At 36.8% G+C, this 18,564-nt stretch overlaps 1 protein-coding gene across 2 annotated transcripts in view; it reads left to right on the top strand.

The window, feature by feature from the left end:
* chn2 (chimerin 2) overlaps nucleotides 1–18,564 on the top strand; it is a 178,695-nt gene extending 160,131 nt beyond the window's left edge. For both annotated transcript variants that reach the window (XM_062958033.1, XM_008117029.3), the window contains 6 exons: nucleotides 4,656–4,740; nucleotides 8,053–8,226; nucleotides 8,944–9,021; nucleotides 11,805–11,942; nucleotides 12,933–13,038; nucleotides 16,041–18,564. In XM_062958033.1, the coding sequence (XP_062814103.1) occupies nucleotides 4,656–4,740; nucleotides 8,053–8,226; nucleotides 8,944–9,021; nucleotides 11,805–11,942; nucleotides 12,933–13,038; nucleotides 16,041–16,212 (753 nt within the window). In that variant the 3' untranslated portion in view covers nucleotides 16,213–18,564. The remainder of the gene's footprint in view (nucleotides 1–4,655; nucleotides 4,741–8,052; nucleotides 8,227–8,943; nucleotides 9,022–11,804; nucleotides 11,943–12,932; nucleotides 13,039–16,040) is intronic.

Raw genomic sequence — 18,564 nt, 5'->3', positions numbered from 1 at the left:
TGGCAACTGAATGTTTTGCACCTGACTAACCTTGGTAACTGTTTTAGCATTCATCTGAATCATGAATTTGAATTTTATGTTGAAAACAAGGCACAAGCTTCATTGCAAAACTAATTCACAGTGAGCCATGAAATTAGTCTATCGCCATTATTAAAACTACTCCCCAGTGAATATTTACCTATTTAATTGGTTATTAAACAGGTCCACAAACTTAAATGTTTATTTAAACACACACACACATATTAGGGAGGAGAGTGATTAAAAGTCTTTAGGAATTCAGGCAATATGTTTAAAAAAGCACAGTGAAAAAGAAAATATGAGGATGACATTAAAACAATTCAGGTGATATAGATTTAAGTGCTAAGTAGTGACAGGTGCTCTTTTAAATTCTCACATTGATGCAACAATACAGACAACTCACTATCATTATCTGAGAGGTTAGAATGAAATGGTGGCCCCCTTCCACTAATAGAGCCATGACCTATGGTGTGCTTGTATTGCACTCCGTTTCCATGAGCATAAATCTAATATCAGTTGTGTACTAATGTCAGTAGACAACCAAACTAAACCTGAGTCTGGCTTCATCTACACTGAGAAATATGTGTCAAATCTGGGGCCATGGTCCACTCAGCTTCTTACCTCCTGTATCGCCACCACCATTCCTAGTTGGCCATAGTGCTCCATGTGAGCTCCTCCATATCCCTGCCATTATTCCTAGTTGGCCATAGTGCTCTGTGAAAGCGCTTCCAAATCCCTGCCATCATTCCTCGTGGGCCATAGTGCTTCATGTGAGCTCTTAGCCATTGTTGACATCAGAACCATGCAACCAGCATGAAGGAGAAGCCAATTGTTCAGGTTCCTATTCTAATGTCAGCAGAGGTACCTGAACAGCTTGGGTGAAGATTGCCTGATCACACAGGACCTCCTTACTTCATGCTTGCCATGTGGTTGTTCCATTCCAATGTCAGCAGAGGCCTCTGCAAGAGTGCCCATAGAAAGTTATGTAGCCAGTTAGGAGTGAAGACAACACAGACACTGTAGTCATCAACACCTGTTCCATGTGCTAATGAGTTCAATGAAAGATGATAACACACAGTGGATTGGGCTAAATTAGACCAGATCTAGTTGACCAGACTGTCCCAAAGCTGTGGGATACACCAGACCAGGTTTTCAGAAAATTCAGGAGTATCCTCTGACTTTGCTCCAAGGAGAACAAACTGGGTTAAAGCAAAAATAAAAATCAATAGAAGTTGCTGTGCATCATAAAGACAGCCAGACTTTTATTCAAGTTGAGTCCGGGGATTTCGGCTAGCATAGATAAGCCCAAAGTGAATAAAGTCAGATATCTTTGGATCTACAGAATGTTCTCCTAACAGCAGCTTGCATCAAGTCTCCTAACTGCCCAGTGCTCCAAAACTAGGTTTAATGTGCTTCCTTAAATGCTAAACAACGTTGGACTTTCCTTCCAAGTACATTCACTGTATTCAATAGCTTGCTAATTGTCATAGACCAAGGATGAGAAGAACAAATAGTGTTCTCAGAAAACATCATCCAGCAGCCCTAGCCAGCAAATTGGTGGATGAGGGGAGATATAGTTCAACAACATTTGGAATGCCCAAAGTTGTCCACCCCTGTGCTAGACTGTAAAAGATGTAATTTTATGTACCATGACCATGTTTTAAATTTCAAAAGACCTCTGTGTAAGTAGCTTCATGAATGCTGAACTAACATTTTCTTCTAAACAGGCATTTCATTTGTGCTATCATGCTGTTTATTGTCATTGCTTGTTACAGAGATTTGTTGCAAAATGGCACTTACTGTGTTTTTCTTGAATAAGGGTCTGTTTAAATTTTGGTGGTCTGCATAAAACAAGTTTACTTATTTAACTTGGCAAAGAAAAGGGGTCAATAATAATTTGCCTGTGTCTGTAGTTGATTCAAATATGCAAAAACCAGCACTTACCCAACCATTGCTTGGAATGTCTGCACAAATCTCTCTGTTTTTTATTTTGATACTATCTTACAATGATCCCCTTTGACTCTTATTGAATGATTATGATATGGTGTTGTTAGTTATATAAAGTCACAAATAACAGTCATGTAATTATGTTTCATCATGACATTAAATAGCTGAAATTATATAAAATTGACATAAGTGATCAAATGTTGTTCTGATGTAACAGAGCAGTGGCACCAACAGAAATATGATGGTCCAAAGACGAACATTTAAAGTTATGCAAGCCAATCCATTTTGTTCATTTATGCTCTTTCTCAAGGAAATTCTGTTTATGCAGAGTTGGACCTCCTTTTTGTGTTTATATGTAAGTGTGCCTTCAAGTTGCCTGTTGATTTATGGTGACCCCATGACTTTCATATGACTTTCTTAAGCAAGAAATGCTTAGTGGTTGGGATTGTTGTGGGTTTTCCAGGCTGTATGGCCATGTTCCAGAAGTATTCTCTCCTGAAGTTTCGCCCACATCTATGGCAGGCATCCTCAGAGGTTGTGAGGTATATGAACATGGCCATACAGCCAAGAAAACATACAACAACCCTGTGATTCCGGCCATGAAAGTCTTTGACAACACGCTTAGTGGTTGTTTTGCTAGTTCTTTCCTCTGAAACATGGCCTACACCATCTGACATCCATTGGCAGTCTCCCATCTAAGTTCTAACCAGGGCTGATCCTGCTTAGCTTGCAAGATCACATCGTGTCTGGTGTCTTTAGACTAATTAGACCCCACTCTTTGTGCATATGACTCAGAAACAGATCTCTCTTTGTATAAAAATTATTTTCCTGAGACAGCCCAAAGATTTGAAATATATCAGACTCCTTTCACATTGGTTGAAGTATTTTTTTCCAGATGTTCTGAAAAGGCATTGCTAAATGTTGAGCATGAAGAACTAACTCTGTGATGTTAGGAAGCATGAGGATATTATCAATTTACATTCCAGAGTATGTGATAAAGGGAATACAGTTTTCAAATTCTTACTCCTTTGTTTTGTGTTTATTTTAATGTAGTACATTAAAAGATTCTGCAGAACTTCAATGAATTGTTTGTTTCCATAGAAGACTTTTAAGGTCAATCTACTGCCTGGTACCACAGTCTGAAACACACAGTGCTGCCGTCAAGAGGATTTTTTTTCCATAGAGGCATTCAGTTGTTCTCCATGAGAAATAAACATTATAGAGATGAATGGGAAAGACCAATCGTACATTTGATTCATAGAAGAGAATAATCTGAAGCCAGGCACCTCGGATGGTTGGGGTCACAACACATTGTTCAAAATAAACTCTAGATTGTATGTTATAAACAGTAGGAGACCAGCATTCTGGATGTACACATGCAGCAAAGTCATGCTGTAGAAGGCTGAATGAACTGAAAAATACCAGTGTGAGAAGATATTTTGAATGTTCTGCTTCATTAAAAAGACTTTGAAAAGAGATTGAATCCCACTGTCACAGGAAGTGCATCTACACTGTCAAAATAATAGTTTGACACTAACTGCCCTGGCTGATGTTTTGGCCTTCAACTCCCAGAAATCTTAACAGTTGATAAACTGGCTGGGATTTCTGGGATTTGTAGGCCAAAACACATGGGAACCCACTGGTTGAAAACCACTGCATTAGAGCCTTCTGCCATATTTTAATAACCATGTATTTAAAAATAGTATCTATACATGAAAAGCAGTTCAAAATTCTACTGAAATCAATTAGATTTATTTTCATATTACGTTTTGGCATAAAGTTATACAGTTACCTCTCCACATCTGCGGTTCTGACTTTTGTGGAAGTGATTATTCACAGATTTGATTAAAATGTTATCCTAGGAATCCCAATGTTCTCCAGTGATTTTATGGACACCTTCTTTTAGTCATGCTGAAGGACCTAGAGAGCTCTAGGGAGAAACCATCTCTAGGTCATCCAGTGCAGTTTTATGTTCAACTTCCAGCAAAACTCCTCCACTTTGATGAAGCTGATCACAGAGTCCTGCTGGAAGACCCAGAAATTGAAGTTGACAGTAGAGTCCTTTTGGAAGACCTAGAAATTTCCAGAGGTGTTTTTTAAAAAATAGCAATTTTTTATTTGTGGGGTTTTTTTTTTCACTTTCACTGGGTTCCTAACCCCCAAAAAATGCAGAAGGCTGACTGTAGATAGTTGCACTTATGAATATGCCTTATATTTAATGAGGTCATCTAGTTCAGTATTGTTTATATGCTGACTGATGGCTGCATTCCAAGGTCTTATAGAAGAGCCTTTCCCAAACTTTTTGGCATTGTCAGGAACTCAGCCTGGGGCATTCTTTATGAAAACCATGTGCTCTGTCACTAAGCTATGGCCCCTCCCAGCACTTTCATTTTGAACATGTGAAACATTAATCCCATTAAAGGCAGGGTTAAATCGGTTTATTTCAATGTCATGCAGTGCTTTGGTGGTGTTTGTTTTGTTTCTGTAAAATGAAGAGAAACTCTTGAGACCCAAAGCAATTTTCTCTCTCCCTGGGCTTATTATCCACAGCACTTGTGATGCAGACAGCTGTGAGGAAGACTTGTTCTTAACTTAGTTCTTTGTTACTTATCTCTTTTTTGTGGTTCTTCCATCTGTCAAGCCATCTGCCTCCCAGTGATCCTGGAATTTCCCTCTTTTCTGTGTTTCAGGTCCATACATTTCGAGGTCCACATTGGTGTGAATATTGTGCCAACTTCATGTGGGGACTCATTGCTCAGGGTGTGAGATGTTCAGGTAATTGTAAATAATTTGTGGTTCTAATTTTTCAACAAAAATATAGACAGATATAATTATAAAGATAGATTGTTTGAGAAGGATATTAGGCAATGTTAAAATCAATCAACATTTAAACGTTACTACAATTTCATCTTCATTTAGAATAATCTGAAGAGATGACAAATTTTTAGCGGTAGGATGGGAGCCAGCATGGTATAGGGTTTGAGCATTGGACCATGACTCTGGAAACCAGACTTCTAATTTCCACTCATCCATGGAAACCTACTGGGTGACCTTGGATGACCACTGAACGGTTTGTGTCAAATCTGGGACAATGGTCCACTCGACTTCTTACCTCTTGTATCACTACCACCATTCCTAGTTGGACTTAGTGCTCCATGTAAGTTCCTCCATATTCCTGCCATCATTCCTAGTGGGCCATGCTGACATCAGAACCATACAACCAGCATAAAACCAATTGTTTTGGTGCCCCATTTCAATATCAGAGAGATGTCTGAACAACTAGGATAGATTTTAACCAACACAAACTTAGCAGTCTTTCATTGGGAAATGAGGGCCTGTTGATGAGATAGTCATGCTAATTAGGATTGTTGTTGTTGTGTGCCTTCAAGTAGTTTCAGACTTAGGCCGACCCTAAGTCTCAAGTTTAGGGTTGAGTAAATGAACTTGGAGGGCTGCATCCAGCCCACAGGGCCTTAGTTTAGGGACTCCTGCTATTGGGGATCTAAGTGAAAATGTTTCTCAGCATAGTAGTTCATGCTTCACAAGGGTAGTTGAGAACTATGTATCTGCCTCTTTTGCTTGAAGGGGAAGGCTTTAAAAATGTTAATACCATTGTCCTCTACATTTTCAGAATAATCAAATATTGTGAATTTGAGTATTCACAAATTTGATTTAAAAATATCTCTAGGAATTCAAGGTCCTCCAGTTTGACTCAGTGGTCAACTTCCTCCAGGCATGCTGGAGATGCCAGAGATTTCAAGAGGAAAGACCTCTAAGGATCTCTAAGTCTTCCGATTTTATGGTCAATTTTCAGTGGAAGCCCTGTCTCTCAGATTGTATCTACTATCTCAGTTTTCCACTTTCACGGGGGTCTTCTGTCTATAATCTCTGCGAATGTGGAGGCTGACTGTAAATATGTAAGAACTCTGCATATAAATATATTAAATATTGCTGCATTTGCTTTCATGATTCACAGTCTTTAACCTGTGAAAAAAGCATGCATATAGAGTCAAGGTTTTGAAGTTACGCTTCACTAGATTATCAGCATTTAACTTTAAGCAGACAAACAAGTTTTTAACTACACATACTTAGTGAAAACGGGAAAAAACAATGAAAGGAGTATCTTAAGTACAACTGACTGAGTTTGTTTGGATTTCATTGACAATGCATTATGTGGCAGTTTCTGTCTGAACTAGCTCAATAACCCAAATAGATTTGGTTACAGGCATTTAGTAGGAGACTTCATTTAGGAAAATGTGGGGTGAGCTGTAAATGTGGAATATGCTCAGAGGCACTTTCTATTATTGCTTCACAAATTCCAGGATAATATAAATTTGGGTCTGAGATTCTTGCAGCCTTGACAGAGAAGTGGTTATTTTATTAATAATAATATTTTACTTAATATTCATGTTCCAATAGTTGTGGACTTTATGTGGAGAGGAATAAGGGAAATGTGCTGATGGGATCATACGTGGATGTTCACTAAAAAAATTACAATACAATCAAAAGTTCATTGAAACAAAAAAATAAATATCGTTTATACAACTAACATATTAACACATATTTTAACTTTTGAGTATTGTATACATAAACACACACACACCATTTTCCCACTGAGATTTCCCATAGCTGTGTTGTTATTTGCTGCAGAGAGCGGCTATTTTTAGCAAGAATGCCTAGTGGAGAAAAGAGCTGTTATTTCTCTCCATGTTACTGGATGGGGCATTTGAAAGTTAATTATTTGAATTAACAACACAGGGCATTCCAAGATGTAGTTCAGCTAAGCTACCTAATCAATGGTTCCTTCAACTAGAGTTGCCAAGTCAAAAATATCCTAGGCTGAAAAAATTCATAGTTAAAATGATAGTAGGTGTTCAATTGTGGTATAAAAACTATTCAGGGGCACCTTCTGGAGCAACATTATTTTCGATATATCCGTGAATATCTGTGGAATCATTGCACAGCTTTGTGAAATTACAAAAATCACTTAAAATATCCAGGAAACTGATTCATACAACTGATGACCTTTTTAAAGTTCACATTACTCCGTGGGTACAGTGATACTTTATATAAGAATCAATATAGAATCTGTAAAATAGTGTTATCATATTATTGGTATTATAGTTAATATTGATATTCCATGCATCCTGCTGTGATATTCTTGCAATTTGTTCTCGTATCGGACCACACTATTGCAGTTAACTTCCATATTACATATACTGGTTGCCAATCTTATTTCTCTCTGTCAGCCCTGCCTTCCTTCCCGCTCTCATAGCATGTTTTTCCATCATGACTTCTTTCATATCTCAGATGCCTTCATGTTAAGATTCTAAGAGGAGGACCTTATGTTGATGCCTTTGTCACTTGAAGTCAGCCAAATATTTACCAGGGAGATACACCCCAACCGCCTGATATGCATTATTGTCCTTGTGCCTTCCGTGCCAGGATGAGATCTTCCTATATTATCAGGCTTTTTAGGCATAATTTTAGTCCTTCTCATTATTTGCATGTGGCTTTTAAAGACTCTGCTACCTTTCAGTTCTTGTACATTTTGATCTATTTGACTTTTTATTTGAATTTTATTTTGTGTGGATTTTTAAAAATATAAACCACTGTTGCAACTTCTAATGGAAAGTAGTAGAAAAATAAGTAGTAGAAAAAATAAGCAAGGACTCCTAGCACAATTTCAACATGTGGAGTGAGTGCCACACAGAAGCATTTCCAGCATTCTCCACAGGATGGCCACAATATTTGATTTAATCTAAATTATTCAGATGGATATGATGTACCTGTCTCACTACTAGACTACTTAGATAGACCTCTGTTGTATTTCCATATTTTACCTGCAGTTCTATATAGGCCTACCATTCCATTCAGTATGGGTTACTACCAAGTATATTTATGTAGGATTTCAGGCATAAGTGATATAAAGACCTTTTCACTATTATTGATATATACACAATTTTCATCTCTATGGCATATTACAGATTAAATTTATTTTAGAAAAAGTGCCTGTATGTGTGCATGTTTTCCTTATTTCCAAATGTGATAAAACTATCAAAATTAATTATACTCCTTCCTTCATAGACTGTGGACTCAACGTACATAAACAGTGTTCAAAATATGTTCCTAATGACTGTCAGCCGGACCTCAAAAGGATCAAGCGAGTATACTGCTGCGATCTCACTACGCTGGTGAAAGCTCACAACACACAAAGACCCATGGTGGTGGATATTTGCATTCGGGAAATTGAAGAACGAGGTATTCAAGTTTTTGAATTTTTGATGAAACAGAATACTGTTTCATCATATTTTGCAAGCTTCTTTGGGGTATTTTAACCTTTTAACCACAGAAAGAAAGCAAAAGTTGCTTTCAATTTGAAATAATCTTTCCCTAAGCACAAATTGCCTTGGTGGAAGGTTGCAAAATGCACCCTGTAGAACATAACATTCGGTATATCTAGTAAAAAAGAATTGTAGGGCTTACAAAGATCTCTGTTCGAAAATTTGCCAGCATCTTGCTAGTTCTAGCAAGCAAAATTAAGCTAGAAAGATGGTGGTCTGGAAATGTTCATTAACTGAAAGCCTTCCATGAACAAATATCCTACTTAACAAGGCCTTCTGTGTAGCCTTCATTCATTATTCTCATTCAACACTTTCACCTTCCTTTCAAAATACTGACATGAAGCTATTTCTTAAGAGTTTGGTCAATTGATTTCCTTTCATGCTTCACTGAGCTGTGCAAAATAATGCTTTAAAAGCTATGATTCCCAGAACATTTCCTCATCTGGGACCAAACTGGCATAGTGTGTAAAAACTCGATCTGAAGATGTTGATAATGTTGAATAATTTAGGATCTCTCAAAGAGAGAATTCACAAGGGAGAAGCTCACTTGTGAAAAGAAAGGCTAATAAAAGTAGATAGATTGGATATGTATCTGAAGACAAAAAACAACAGCTGATGAATTTTTGCTTTACAGGTTTGAAGTCAGAAGGGATTTACAGAGTCTCAGGGTTCACCGAACACATTGAAGATGTCAAAATGGCCTTTGATCGAGGTACTGTACATTTTAGCTATGACAAGCATCCAACTGTACCGTTGGTTTGTGTACAACCTGTTTTCATTGAACTGCTCATGCTGATAAAGAAAAGAAAAAGCTGATTCCCATTGTTTCCTTCATATATATATATATTTCTTTTATCATGTACTTATTTCTTTTGGCATTTACAACTTATCTATTCATGTGAGATCTTTCTTTGTGCTTTTATCCTTCCTACACTAACTTGCAACATCCAGGAACCTTCTTATATAGCAAATAATTCACACTACCCATTTTAAGATTTCTCAAAATAAGCAGGGTACAAATAATAAGAAATTATGTGTTATAAAATAAAATAATCAAGCCAGTGGGTCAGTGATGGTTATTTCCACTGATGCCCTAGCAAGATGTTTTTCTTTATTCTTCCATTGAATGAATGTAGATACTGTTCAGCATCACTGTGCTGTTATTGTTGACCAGTTCTGTTCCGACTAACATATAAAACATTCATTGTATAGTTTGTTTTTAGAATTCGATTGTGACCAATGCATTCTGAGCTTTTGTTTGTCCTGCTTGACACCAGCATTGTGATGTCTGTAAAAGAGGGATCATATGCTGTAAATGTTATTATTATTATTATTATTATTATTATTATTATTATCATCATCATTATTTATATCCCACTTTTCTGCCCATGGGGACACAAGGTGGCTAACATCTATCCACACTAAACAGTTTAAAAAGAGCAATACATATTGGACATAACCTATTGGAAATAACTGCACCCAGTCTCTGGGCAGATATCCCCTTGAAAATAAATAGTAATTATAACCTCACAGGCGCGGCTGGCGGGGACGAGAGACAGGGCCTTTTCAGTGGTGGCTCCCCGCCTATGGAACGCCCTCCCCATTGAAGTCAGGCAGGCTCCCTCCCTCCTGTCTTTCCGAAAGAGGACAAAAACGTGCTTATGGGACCAGGCATTTGAGCATGAGTAGCAGCAAAAATGAGATAAGAATATATGACCTACTGACAGACCCCACATGAACATGGAAAGCGCCTTAAATGTATATTTAAATGTATAATTATGTATATTTTAATGGATATTCTTAATTTTACTGTAATTTTTAATCTTGATGGATTTTTAAATTTGATGACAACTGTTTTTAATGTGTATGGTTATACTGTAAGCCGCCCTGAGTCCCCTGATGGGTGAGAAGGGCGGGGTAGAAGTGATGTAATAAATAAATAAATAATAAACCTTATAATTTTTATAAGGAAAAAATGATATCATATCTATTTGGCAAATGTGAACCAGTTTAAAAAAAAAACTGAAAATTTTCGGGGTGGGTAGGTGGGTGTTGAACTACAGCCCTGTCCACTTCCACTGAAGGGATAGGAGATACACCTCTACCTCCACTGAGGTGGAAAACAGACACATCCACCTCCACTGAGGTGGATAACAGACACTGAATATGAAATGGAGTCCTGAGTCTGAACATGCTCAGTACAATCACATGTCTATAACCCCTCCCACACCAAGGAGGTACAGTCAAACTGGCAAATCAATAAACACATAGAATACAGGTTAGCAAATATATAAATTAACAAATAAATAGTGAAAGGCTTGGAAGTTATTATTTCCAACAATACAAAAGTTAAAAAAACAATTAAATAATAACAGTGCGGCAAAAATAGAATTAAAATACAGCAAATACATTCAAATGATCTTTAAAACTCAAATCCCCTTTCTTTCTGCTTTGAGGTTTACTTCTAGGTGTGCATTTGTGTACCTTTGTCTTGGGAATGGCTCAATAGGTACATTCAAATAATATACGTATTTTAATAAAATATTAAAAATGAAATATGCAAGTCTTACAGTAATGGAAGAATTCAGCTGGTTTTCATCATACCACTATAGTGCCAAGGTGCTACAGAAATACATATCAACATAATGTAATTTTTTTGAATTCTATATATTGTGATAATAAACTAAGACTGTTACTTCTGTTTAATAAACCAATCACGTTGCTATCCAACCTTTGCAGCATGGTTTTAGATGGATACAGAGGCAGCTTCAAAGCACTTGTTTTCAGTGTAGCACTCTAGTGCTCATTGTATTGTAATTAAATAGAACTGTCCAAACAATGTTTTATAATACTGGTTCTACCATGTCAAGTACACAAGGATAAATATGAGGCTGGCTGGGTCAAAATAAACACTGTGATGGCAGAAGTAGTGCTGTCTTAAATCAAATGTGAATACTGAGGGTTCCCTTGGTGGCATGACCTAAATTTTGAATGAACCAGGTTTTGCAAAACTGTATGAGTCCTGCTTTGAAAAGCAAATGCTTTCCTAAATGTACAGAAGGTGGGTCATTGGTAACCAAATTTAAGCTCAATTTCCTCAAGGGGATGTCTTTGAAAATCATCTCAAAGAAATTAGCAAGTATGCAGGGCTACACAAAAGGACTAACACAGGCTGGAAAAGTTACTTTTTGGACCACCGCTCTCACTGGTCATGTTATGTTAGCTGGGGATTCCTGCAATTGGTATCCCCCAAAAAATAACTTTAATATATTTTTGGCTCCTGCTCAGATTCCTGGAAATCTTGAAAAATGGAAACTGATGTTATTGTAGTTTAGTGTATAGTAAATCTCATCTTGTTTCCTACTTTTTCCTCCCCTCTTGTGTACACCACTGGCATATTTGAGTAATTTTAAAGTGGCATGCATATTTTATTTAATAGGGCAAACATCTGTTGAAATAAAAAAGTTCCTTCAAATCTATCCATATTTTTTCTAGATGGTGACAAGGCTGATGTTTCCGCCAACCTATATCCAGATATAAATATCATTGCTGGAGCATTAAAGCTGTATTTCCGAGACTTGCCCATTCCCATCATCACTTATGATACGTATTCCAAGTTTATAGATGCAGCAAGTAAGTAGTGAAGTCTTTTTAATATATATATAATTATTCTTTTTATAAATAATCTTTATTGGTTTTCTACAGATTAAAACATAGATTTTAAAAAACAGATAAAAGTCCAAAAGTCTAAGAGAGAAAGAAGATCATATGTGATATAGGGTGGTGGGGGTACAGCAAGGTATAGTGAAAGAATACAAGAGAGAGAGAGAGAGAAAAGAAACAGAAACAGAGTATATAATTCTTTTTCATATCTTTAGCTGTTGTCGTTATGTGCCCTCGGGTGTGTGTGTGTGTGTGTGTGTGAATCTATACCAGGTATGGGAAAATTTTGGCCCTCCAGGTGTTTTGGACTCCAACTCCCATAATTCCTAACAGCTGGTAGGATGTTAGGAATTGTGGGAGATGAGTCCAAAACACCTGGAGGGACGAAGTTTGCACACCCCTAATCTATACCATAGAATTAATGCAGTTCAACATGACTTTAACCACAATGTCTCAATACTGTGGAATCCCAGGGTTTGTAATTTTGTGAGACATTAGCACTCTTTGGTAGAGAAGGCTAGAGACTTTTTTAAACTACAACTCCAATGAATCCATAGCATTGAGCCATGGCAGTTGACGTGGTGTTAAGCTACATTAATTCTACAATTTAGAGATGCGCACATAAGAGTTTTCTTAGCATGATTCATTTACAGAAGATGTGCCATTGCCTATCTGAAAAAAAGTGACATGCTCATAGTCACCCAATGGGTTTCCATGGGTAAGAGGGTATTTGGGTCCCCCAAAGTCCCACTTAACCACTCAAACCACTGCATTGGCACCCTTCCTTTTACTCTACAGTTCTAATACTTTTTATTGTGATTCCTGGGTTTGTCCAGCCACTTTGAGTGTCATGTTTTGGGAGAAAATGGCTTGCAAATTCCATAAATGAAAATAATCTGCATTGAACATTGTTGTTTACATCTACCGAATCTTATGTAAATCTTGTTTTGTATCACATAGAACTCTGCAATCCCGATGAAAGGCTAGAAGCTGTTCATGAAGTGTTGCTGTTACTTCCTGCTGCACACTATGAGACTCTTCGATTTCTGATGATTCATCTCAAAAAGTACATTTCTTTATCTCTCATCCAGAAGTAGGGAAATGCAAGGGGTCTGGGATTAAAAACCTTTAATTTTAATGTCTTAACGTTTTTAAATCCTGGTCTGAGACCGTAATAAAATTTATTCATTCATTCATGGGATCAGGGAGGGCCTGGCAAGACCCTAAAGAGATGTGTCTCTCTACCGAATATTCATATACTCAGAATTTTAAAAAATTACTCAGTTCTCATCTCCCTACCCCATAAGTGATGTCAGACCAATTTTAATAAATTTCCCCTCCCCAGGCTGTTTCAGTTCTCCACAGCTGCTGGAGTTAGAGGCAGAGGATGCCTCTGAAAGTTTTAAAAATGAATAAAGAAATTGCTATTTTTTACATGAGAGAAAACCTCTCTAGGAATTTCTAGATTTTCCAGCATAACTATGGTTGTCATCCACTGGAAGCTGACCACAGATTCACACTAGAAGATCTAGAGATTCTTAGAGAGAAAATTTTAATCAAATTAGTGAACAATCAATTTTGCAAGTCAAAATGCAGATATGGAGGGACAACTGTAAATCAGAACTCAGCTTCCTATTTATTTCCTTGTTAAATTGAGGCGTTTAATAAGACTAAAACAGTCCTGGTGGGGGGGCATAGGATTGTTTGTATAATTTCTTTCTTTTTGTCTGTGTGTGTCTGTCTGTATGTGTGTGTATGTTGAGTCAGTTTTTTAAAAAAAATATATGGGAAATTGGGAGGGCTGGGGAGCTGCAAAAACAACGCAAGAGTCATATGCTGCCCACCGATCACAGTTTCTCCACATTTGCTCTAAGTGGATGTTCCATAATCTTGCCACCAAATGTTTCTAAGTAAAAATATCACAGGAAATTTCTGCATATACCCATTTTATGTCTTCACATTTCCATCATTTGGACCAGATTTTAATAACTTTTGTACATCAGAGTTATGCATCTCTGCAAGCCATGACCATAAAAACTTAACAAAAATCTGTAAATGTACCAATCTGTTGATACAATAAATCATTGTAGAAACCATAGTTAAATCTATATTTTGGGTTGGACTCAGACTAATTTTGTTAATTTTCAGATTTTGCAATACATGGCTAACCTTTTCAATTGATTTAAGTGTGAATTAAGTTGATTTAGCATGTTTCTGCAACTGCACAATTACAGCTTTTTGTTACCAGTTTCCCTGGTTTCCTCGTAGAAAATCCTGGGATCTGTAGCTTTTTCTCTAATCCATTCTCTAATAAATTAGCCTTGTGGAGATTTCTAAGCAGCTCTTAAACCCACATATGCATAGGATAGCAGTTAAAATTGAATCAAGGTACTGTGGTTGTGAAGAGTGGATTCACTCTTTGTCTGGATCCAGTCCTTTGATTTTATTTCCAAGTGGATCCACACATTTGATATGTTTGCAACAAGGGAAGTCATCAAATCAACCAATTTGCATGGGAGCCCTTCATCTGGAAATCTTATCCAGAGGACAAAGATCTGCTTTCTCCACTAAAGTGTATTTATCCACATGCAGAGCATTTTCATTTGTGTACTGAAATATGTATAAGCTGGTGTACAGCAGTAGAAAATTACTTGAATTATTTTTGTTTTCTGACCATTGCAATGACTGGGAAAGATGTGGAGAAAGTCAAAATTTGGATTTCCAAATAGCCACCCCACCCCTCCACCTTGACACACTCATTTGGTGGCTTCTGCACAGTTGTTATGCTGTTCTGAAATATTGGAATGCTCCTCCTATGGCTTGGATACTGGTAGTAAGAGCATAAAATATTCCAGCATTTTTGCTACCATACTTTTCCATTTGGTTCTCCATATAAATGCTATCTCTGAGAACATTCCTGAAAATGTATTTAACTTGTCCTGAAAGGGTGTCCATACATTTGATTTGCAGTATAGTGTTTGTTGCAAATCTTACATTGTAAAATCAAAGTACCATACAACTCCCATATTTACTGAGGACATGTTTCCATACTTGGTGTGAATACATGAAACTGCAGAAAATAGGAAATGCCATTATATAGAATGGGACAAATGATGAAGATACTGAGAAGAATGTGGATCTCGTACAGGAGGCTTTCTATTAATAAGTAAAGCATGGATAAATGAAACCACATATATTGGTTCCACAAATATGAGAGCCATACTTTATTGGAAAAAGTCTATAGTCCACATTCTGCATTCACTGAGGTTAGGGGCACATTATTGTTTCTTTATTATTATTTACCTGGGAGGACACCTCTGGGAATTTCTAGTTTTTCCAGCACAATTCCACGGTTAACTTCTCCTGGAAATTCCTAGAGCAGTGGTTCTCAACCTGTGAGTCCCCAAGTGTTTTGGCCTACAACTCCCAGAAATCCCAGCCAGTTTACCAGCAGTTAGGATTTCTGTGAATTGAAGGCCAAAACATCTGGGGACCCACGGGTTGAGAACCACTCTCCTAGAGAAATGTTCTCTCTAGAAATCTCTAGATCCTCCATCATGACTGAGGAAGTTGACTGTAGAGCCAAATGGGAGTACTTTGAGATGCATAGAGAGAACATTTTAATCTGTAAATAATCAAATCCACAATAGTCAACACTGCAAATGTGAAGGGAAGACTGTAGGAAAAATGAATAAGGGTATCAGAGTAGAAATTATGAGGAACAAGGATATAGAGGACCATGAAGGCAATGATATGGAGCAGACTCTAGGGATGGACGGGATATGTAGAGATACATTCAAAATATAAGGATAAATTCAGAATGTAGAAAGATCTCTTTTATAGGACTACCACTCCTAGATTATTCCCATCAGGATGGTTATATAAAGTGATATTTTCTTCTAAACTTTGGAACATACGTCACATGGTCAGAACACCAAGAAACTATTCTCCAATAGTTGCAGAGGCCCATATGACACTTATGGACCACATGAAACAAAAAAGTATGAGATAAAAAAACTGCCCAGAGAATTCTAACAATTTTTCCCCTTGTCTTCCTTTCACTTTTAGGATTACAATGAATGAAAAAGATAATTTTATGAGTGCTGAAAATCTGGGAATTGTGTTTGGACCCACTTTAATGAGACCTCCAGAAGACAGCACCCTTGCTACTCTCAATGACATGCGGTACCAGAAGCTGATTGTACAGATATTAATAGAAAATGAAGATGTTTTGTTTTAGGCACAGCTTTAAATTCATAGCTATCTGCTATGAGAATATAAGTTTGATGGAAAACAAATCCACAATTTTTGAAAAGCAAGGAACACAAATAGCACTTCATTTTCTGCAATTTGCAGATGAATGCCAGAAGATTTAATAAAGGTTATGTCTCATAGACATATACCTCTTTTTATTATTTAAGAGAGAACAAAGGTGAGGAAAATGGTCTTGCCTTGCATCTTTTGCCTTCCTTTCAATTTGTGTGAGTGGGGAGGGGAATATAAAGAAAGGTTACAGACTGTTCTACCATTAACTTATTAAAGGACACAATTTTGTACATTTATTTAGATCAGTGAAGCAAAAAGATACAGTCGACGTAATTCTGAAGATGCTGTGCTGACCTATTTCTATTGAAAAGAACTAGGCCAGAACAGCAACTTTGAGGATGGTAGCCATATAGTCCAGTCCCCCATGGTCATATCATGTGTACAAAGAGATTTCATTTCTGATGCCCAGACCAGGCACATGGTCCACATCTATATAAAAGGATCTCTCTAGAGCACATGTGTTAAACACAAGGCCCACGGTTCAAATTTGGCCCGCCACGTCATTTTATGTGGCCCGCGAGTCTTTCAATGCCAGGGCAACGCAGTTAAACTTATAGTCTTACAATTACAAATGGCCCTTTGAAGGCAACCATAAGGCTGATGTCACCCTTGGTGAAAATGAGTTTGACACCTCTGCTCTAGACCCATGATCATCATGTGGAAACAGATATATTTTTCCCATATGATAACCATAATATTTCCACTTGCACTAGTTTCTTTCATTATTTTCTTCTTGCATAAAAATAATTCATTTGAAATGCATCAAATGACCATGATTCACATCCTGGTGCCAGTCACAACTCTGCTCATGAAGAAGCTCCCTAGTTTTCTTCTATGTTCAGCAAAATTTTCTGCAAAGAGAATGAAGGATTGCCATATGCACAGAGAACATTCCCATTTATGAAGAAAAATCAGAAGGTGCTTTACCTTATCCAAGATATTTAGGTTCAGGGTGATTGTCAGTGTTCGCTGTATATGGATATACTATTTCTCTCTATGTAAGACATAATTATATATGTCTAAAGTGAAACAAGACATGTATTTAATATAGATATATTACTTTAGTTCGCTGCAAGAATGTCTTTTTTATTTTAGCAAAATATAATTCAATGCGGTGCATTGATGGTTTTTCATATATTCCTCTTAAACATTTTTGCTATGGCATATTGAGAACATTCACCAGTACAGCAGTATTATTCTGACATATGTCTTTCATTGCAACTGATTTCCAGACAATGTCAATTTCTTATGCATACTTTAACATTCTTTGGTTTTTGTTATATTCTAGGAATTAATAGTACTCTTGCTTTTAGCAATATGGTATTCTGGAACAAATACCATACTATTTGTATATTCCCCTCCAAAGTGAGAGGGGGAATGAAGGATTTTGTAATAGTTTTGGCAGTAGCAGCAATTACTATACATTATTCATATTTAAAATAGGAATTGCCAGAATATTGGATGTGTTCTGGTATTATTGGGATTAGCACTTAATTGAGTTATGGCGTTGATGTTTTAAAATGCCAAGTTACTTTTACATTGCTGTTGTATTTATAAAAGTAAACCTGTTTAAAACGAAGCATTTTTCTGCAATGTCTTCCGGCAAAATTGTTAATAAAGGAAATATAAAGTGAATGAGTATTAGTGAGAATTGGTATATTACCAAATCTCATGGGGGTTTTGTGTCTATACTTCCATGGATTGACCTCTCAGTCTAAAACAATGTGGTCCGTTCTAAATATTAGACTTTTTTCCCATCATGAGATTTTTGTACAAATATTTGAAACACAAGAATGTAGTATAGTTTATTGCAAACCTGAACTTTCAAGAGGAAAAAAAACTGAATTTGTGTTAATCACAAGTTTCAAAACCAAATTGTGCTATTTCCTGAATTATTTCAGGGATCACAGATTTCTATACAATTTTTTTAAATTGCAGTAATGTTGATAGTGGGGGAGGAGACTGAAGACAAAGGGAGCACAAAGGGGGAAACAACATATATTAGATATCCTTTACATAGGTCACCAAGGACTAGGTAGGCAGACCCAGGCTGCAGGGCAGAAATTAGGGAGATCTGATTTGCAGGTACAATATTACCAGAGATTCTCATAAATTGTACAGTTTTAATTGTTGTTATGTACTAAATACTTGTCAAAAATGGTATGGAAATGGTTTTATTTTGTGAAGTGAAATATGCTTTGTAATTTATGATGGTGTAAATGGAAAGGGAAAACAACTCCCATTAAATGTGTTTTGAGTCCCTGTC

The sequence above is a fragment of the Anolis carolinensis genome, chromosome 6 (genome assembly GCF_035594765.1).
Source record: "Anolis carolinensis isolate JA03-04 chromosome 6, rAnoCar3.1.pri, whole genome shotgun sequence".
Lineage (NCBI taxonomy): Eukaryota > Metazoa > Chordata > Lepidosauria > Squamata > Dactyloidae > Anolis > Anolis carolinensis.
The sequence above is the reverse complement of the archived record's forward strand: the minus strand, read 5'-3'. Positions and strand labels throughout refer to the sequence as shown.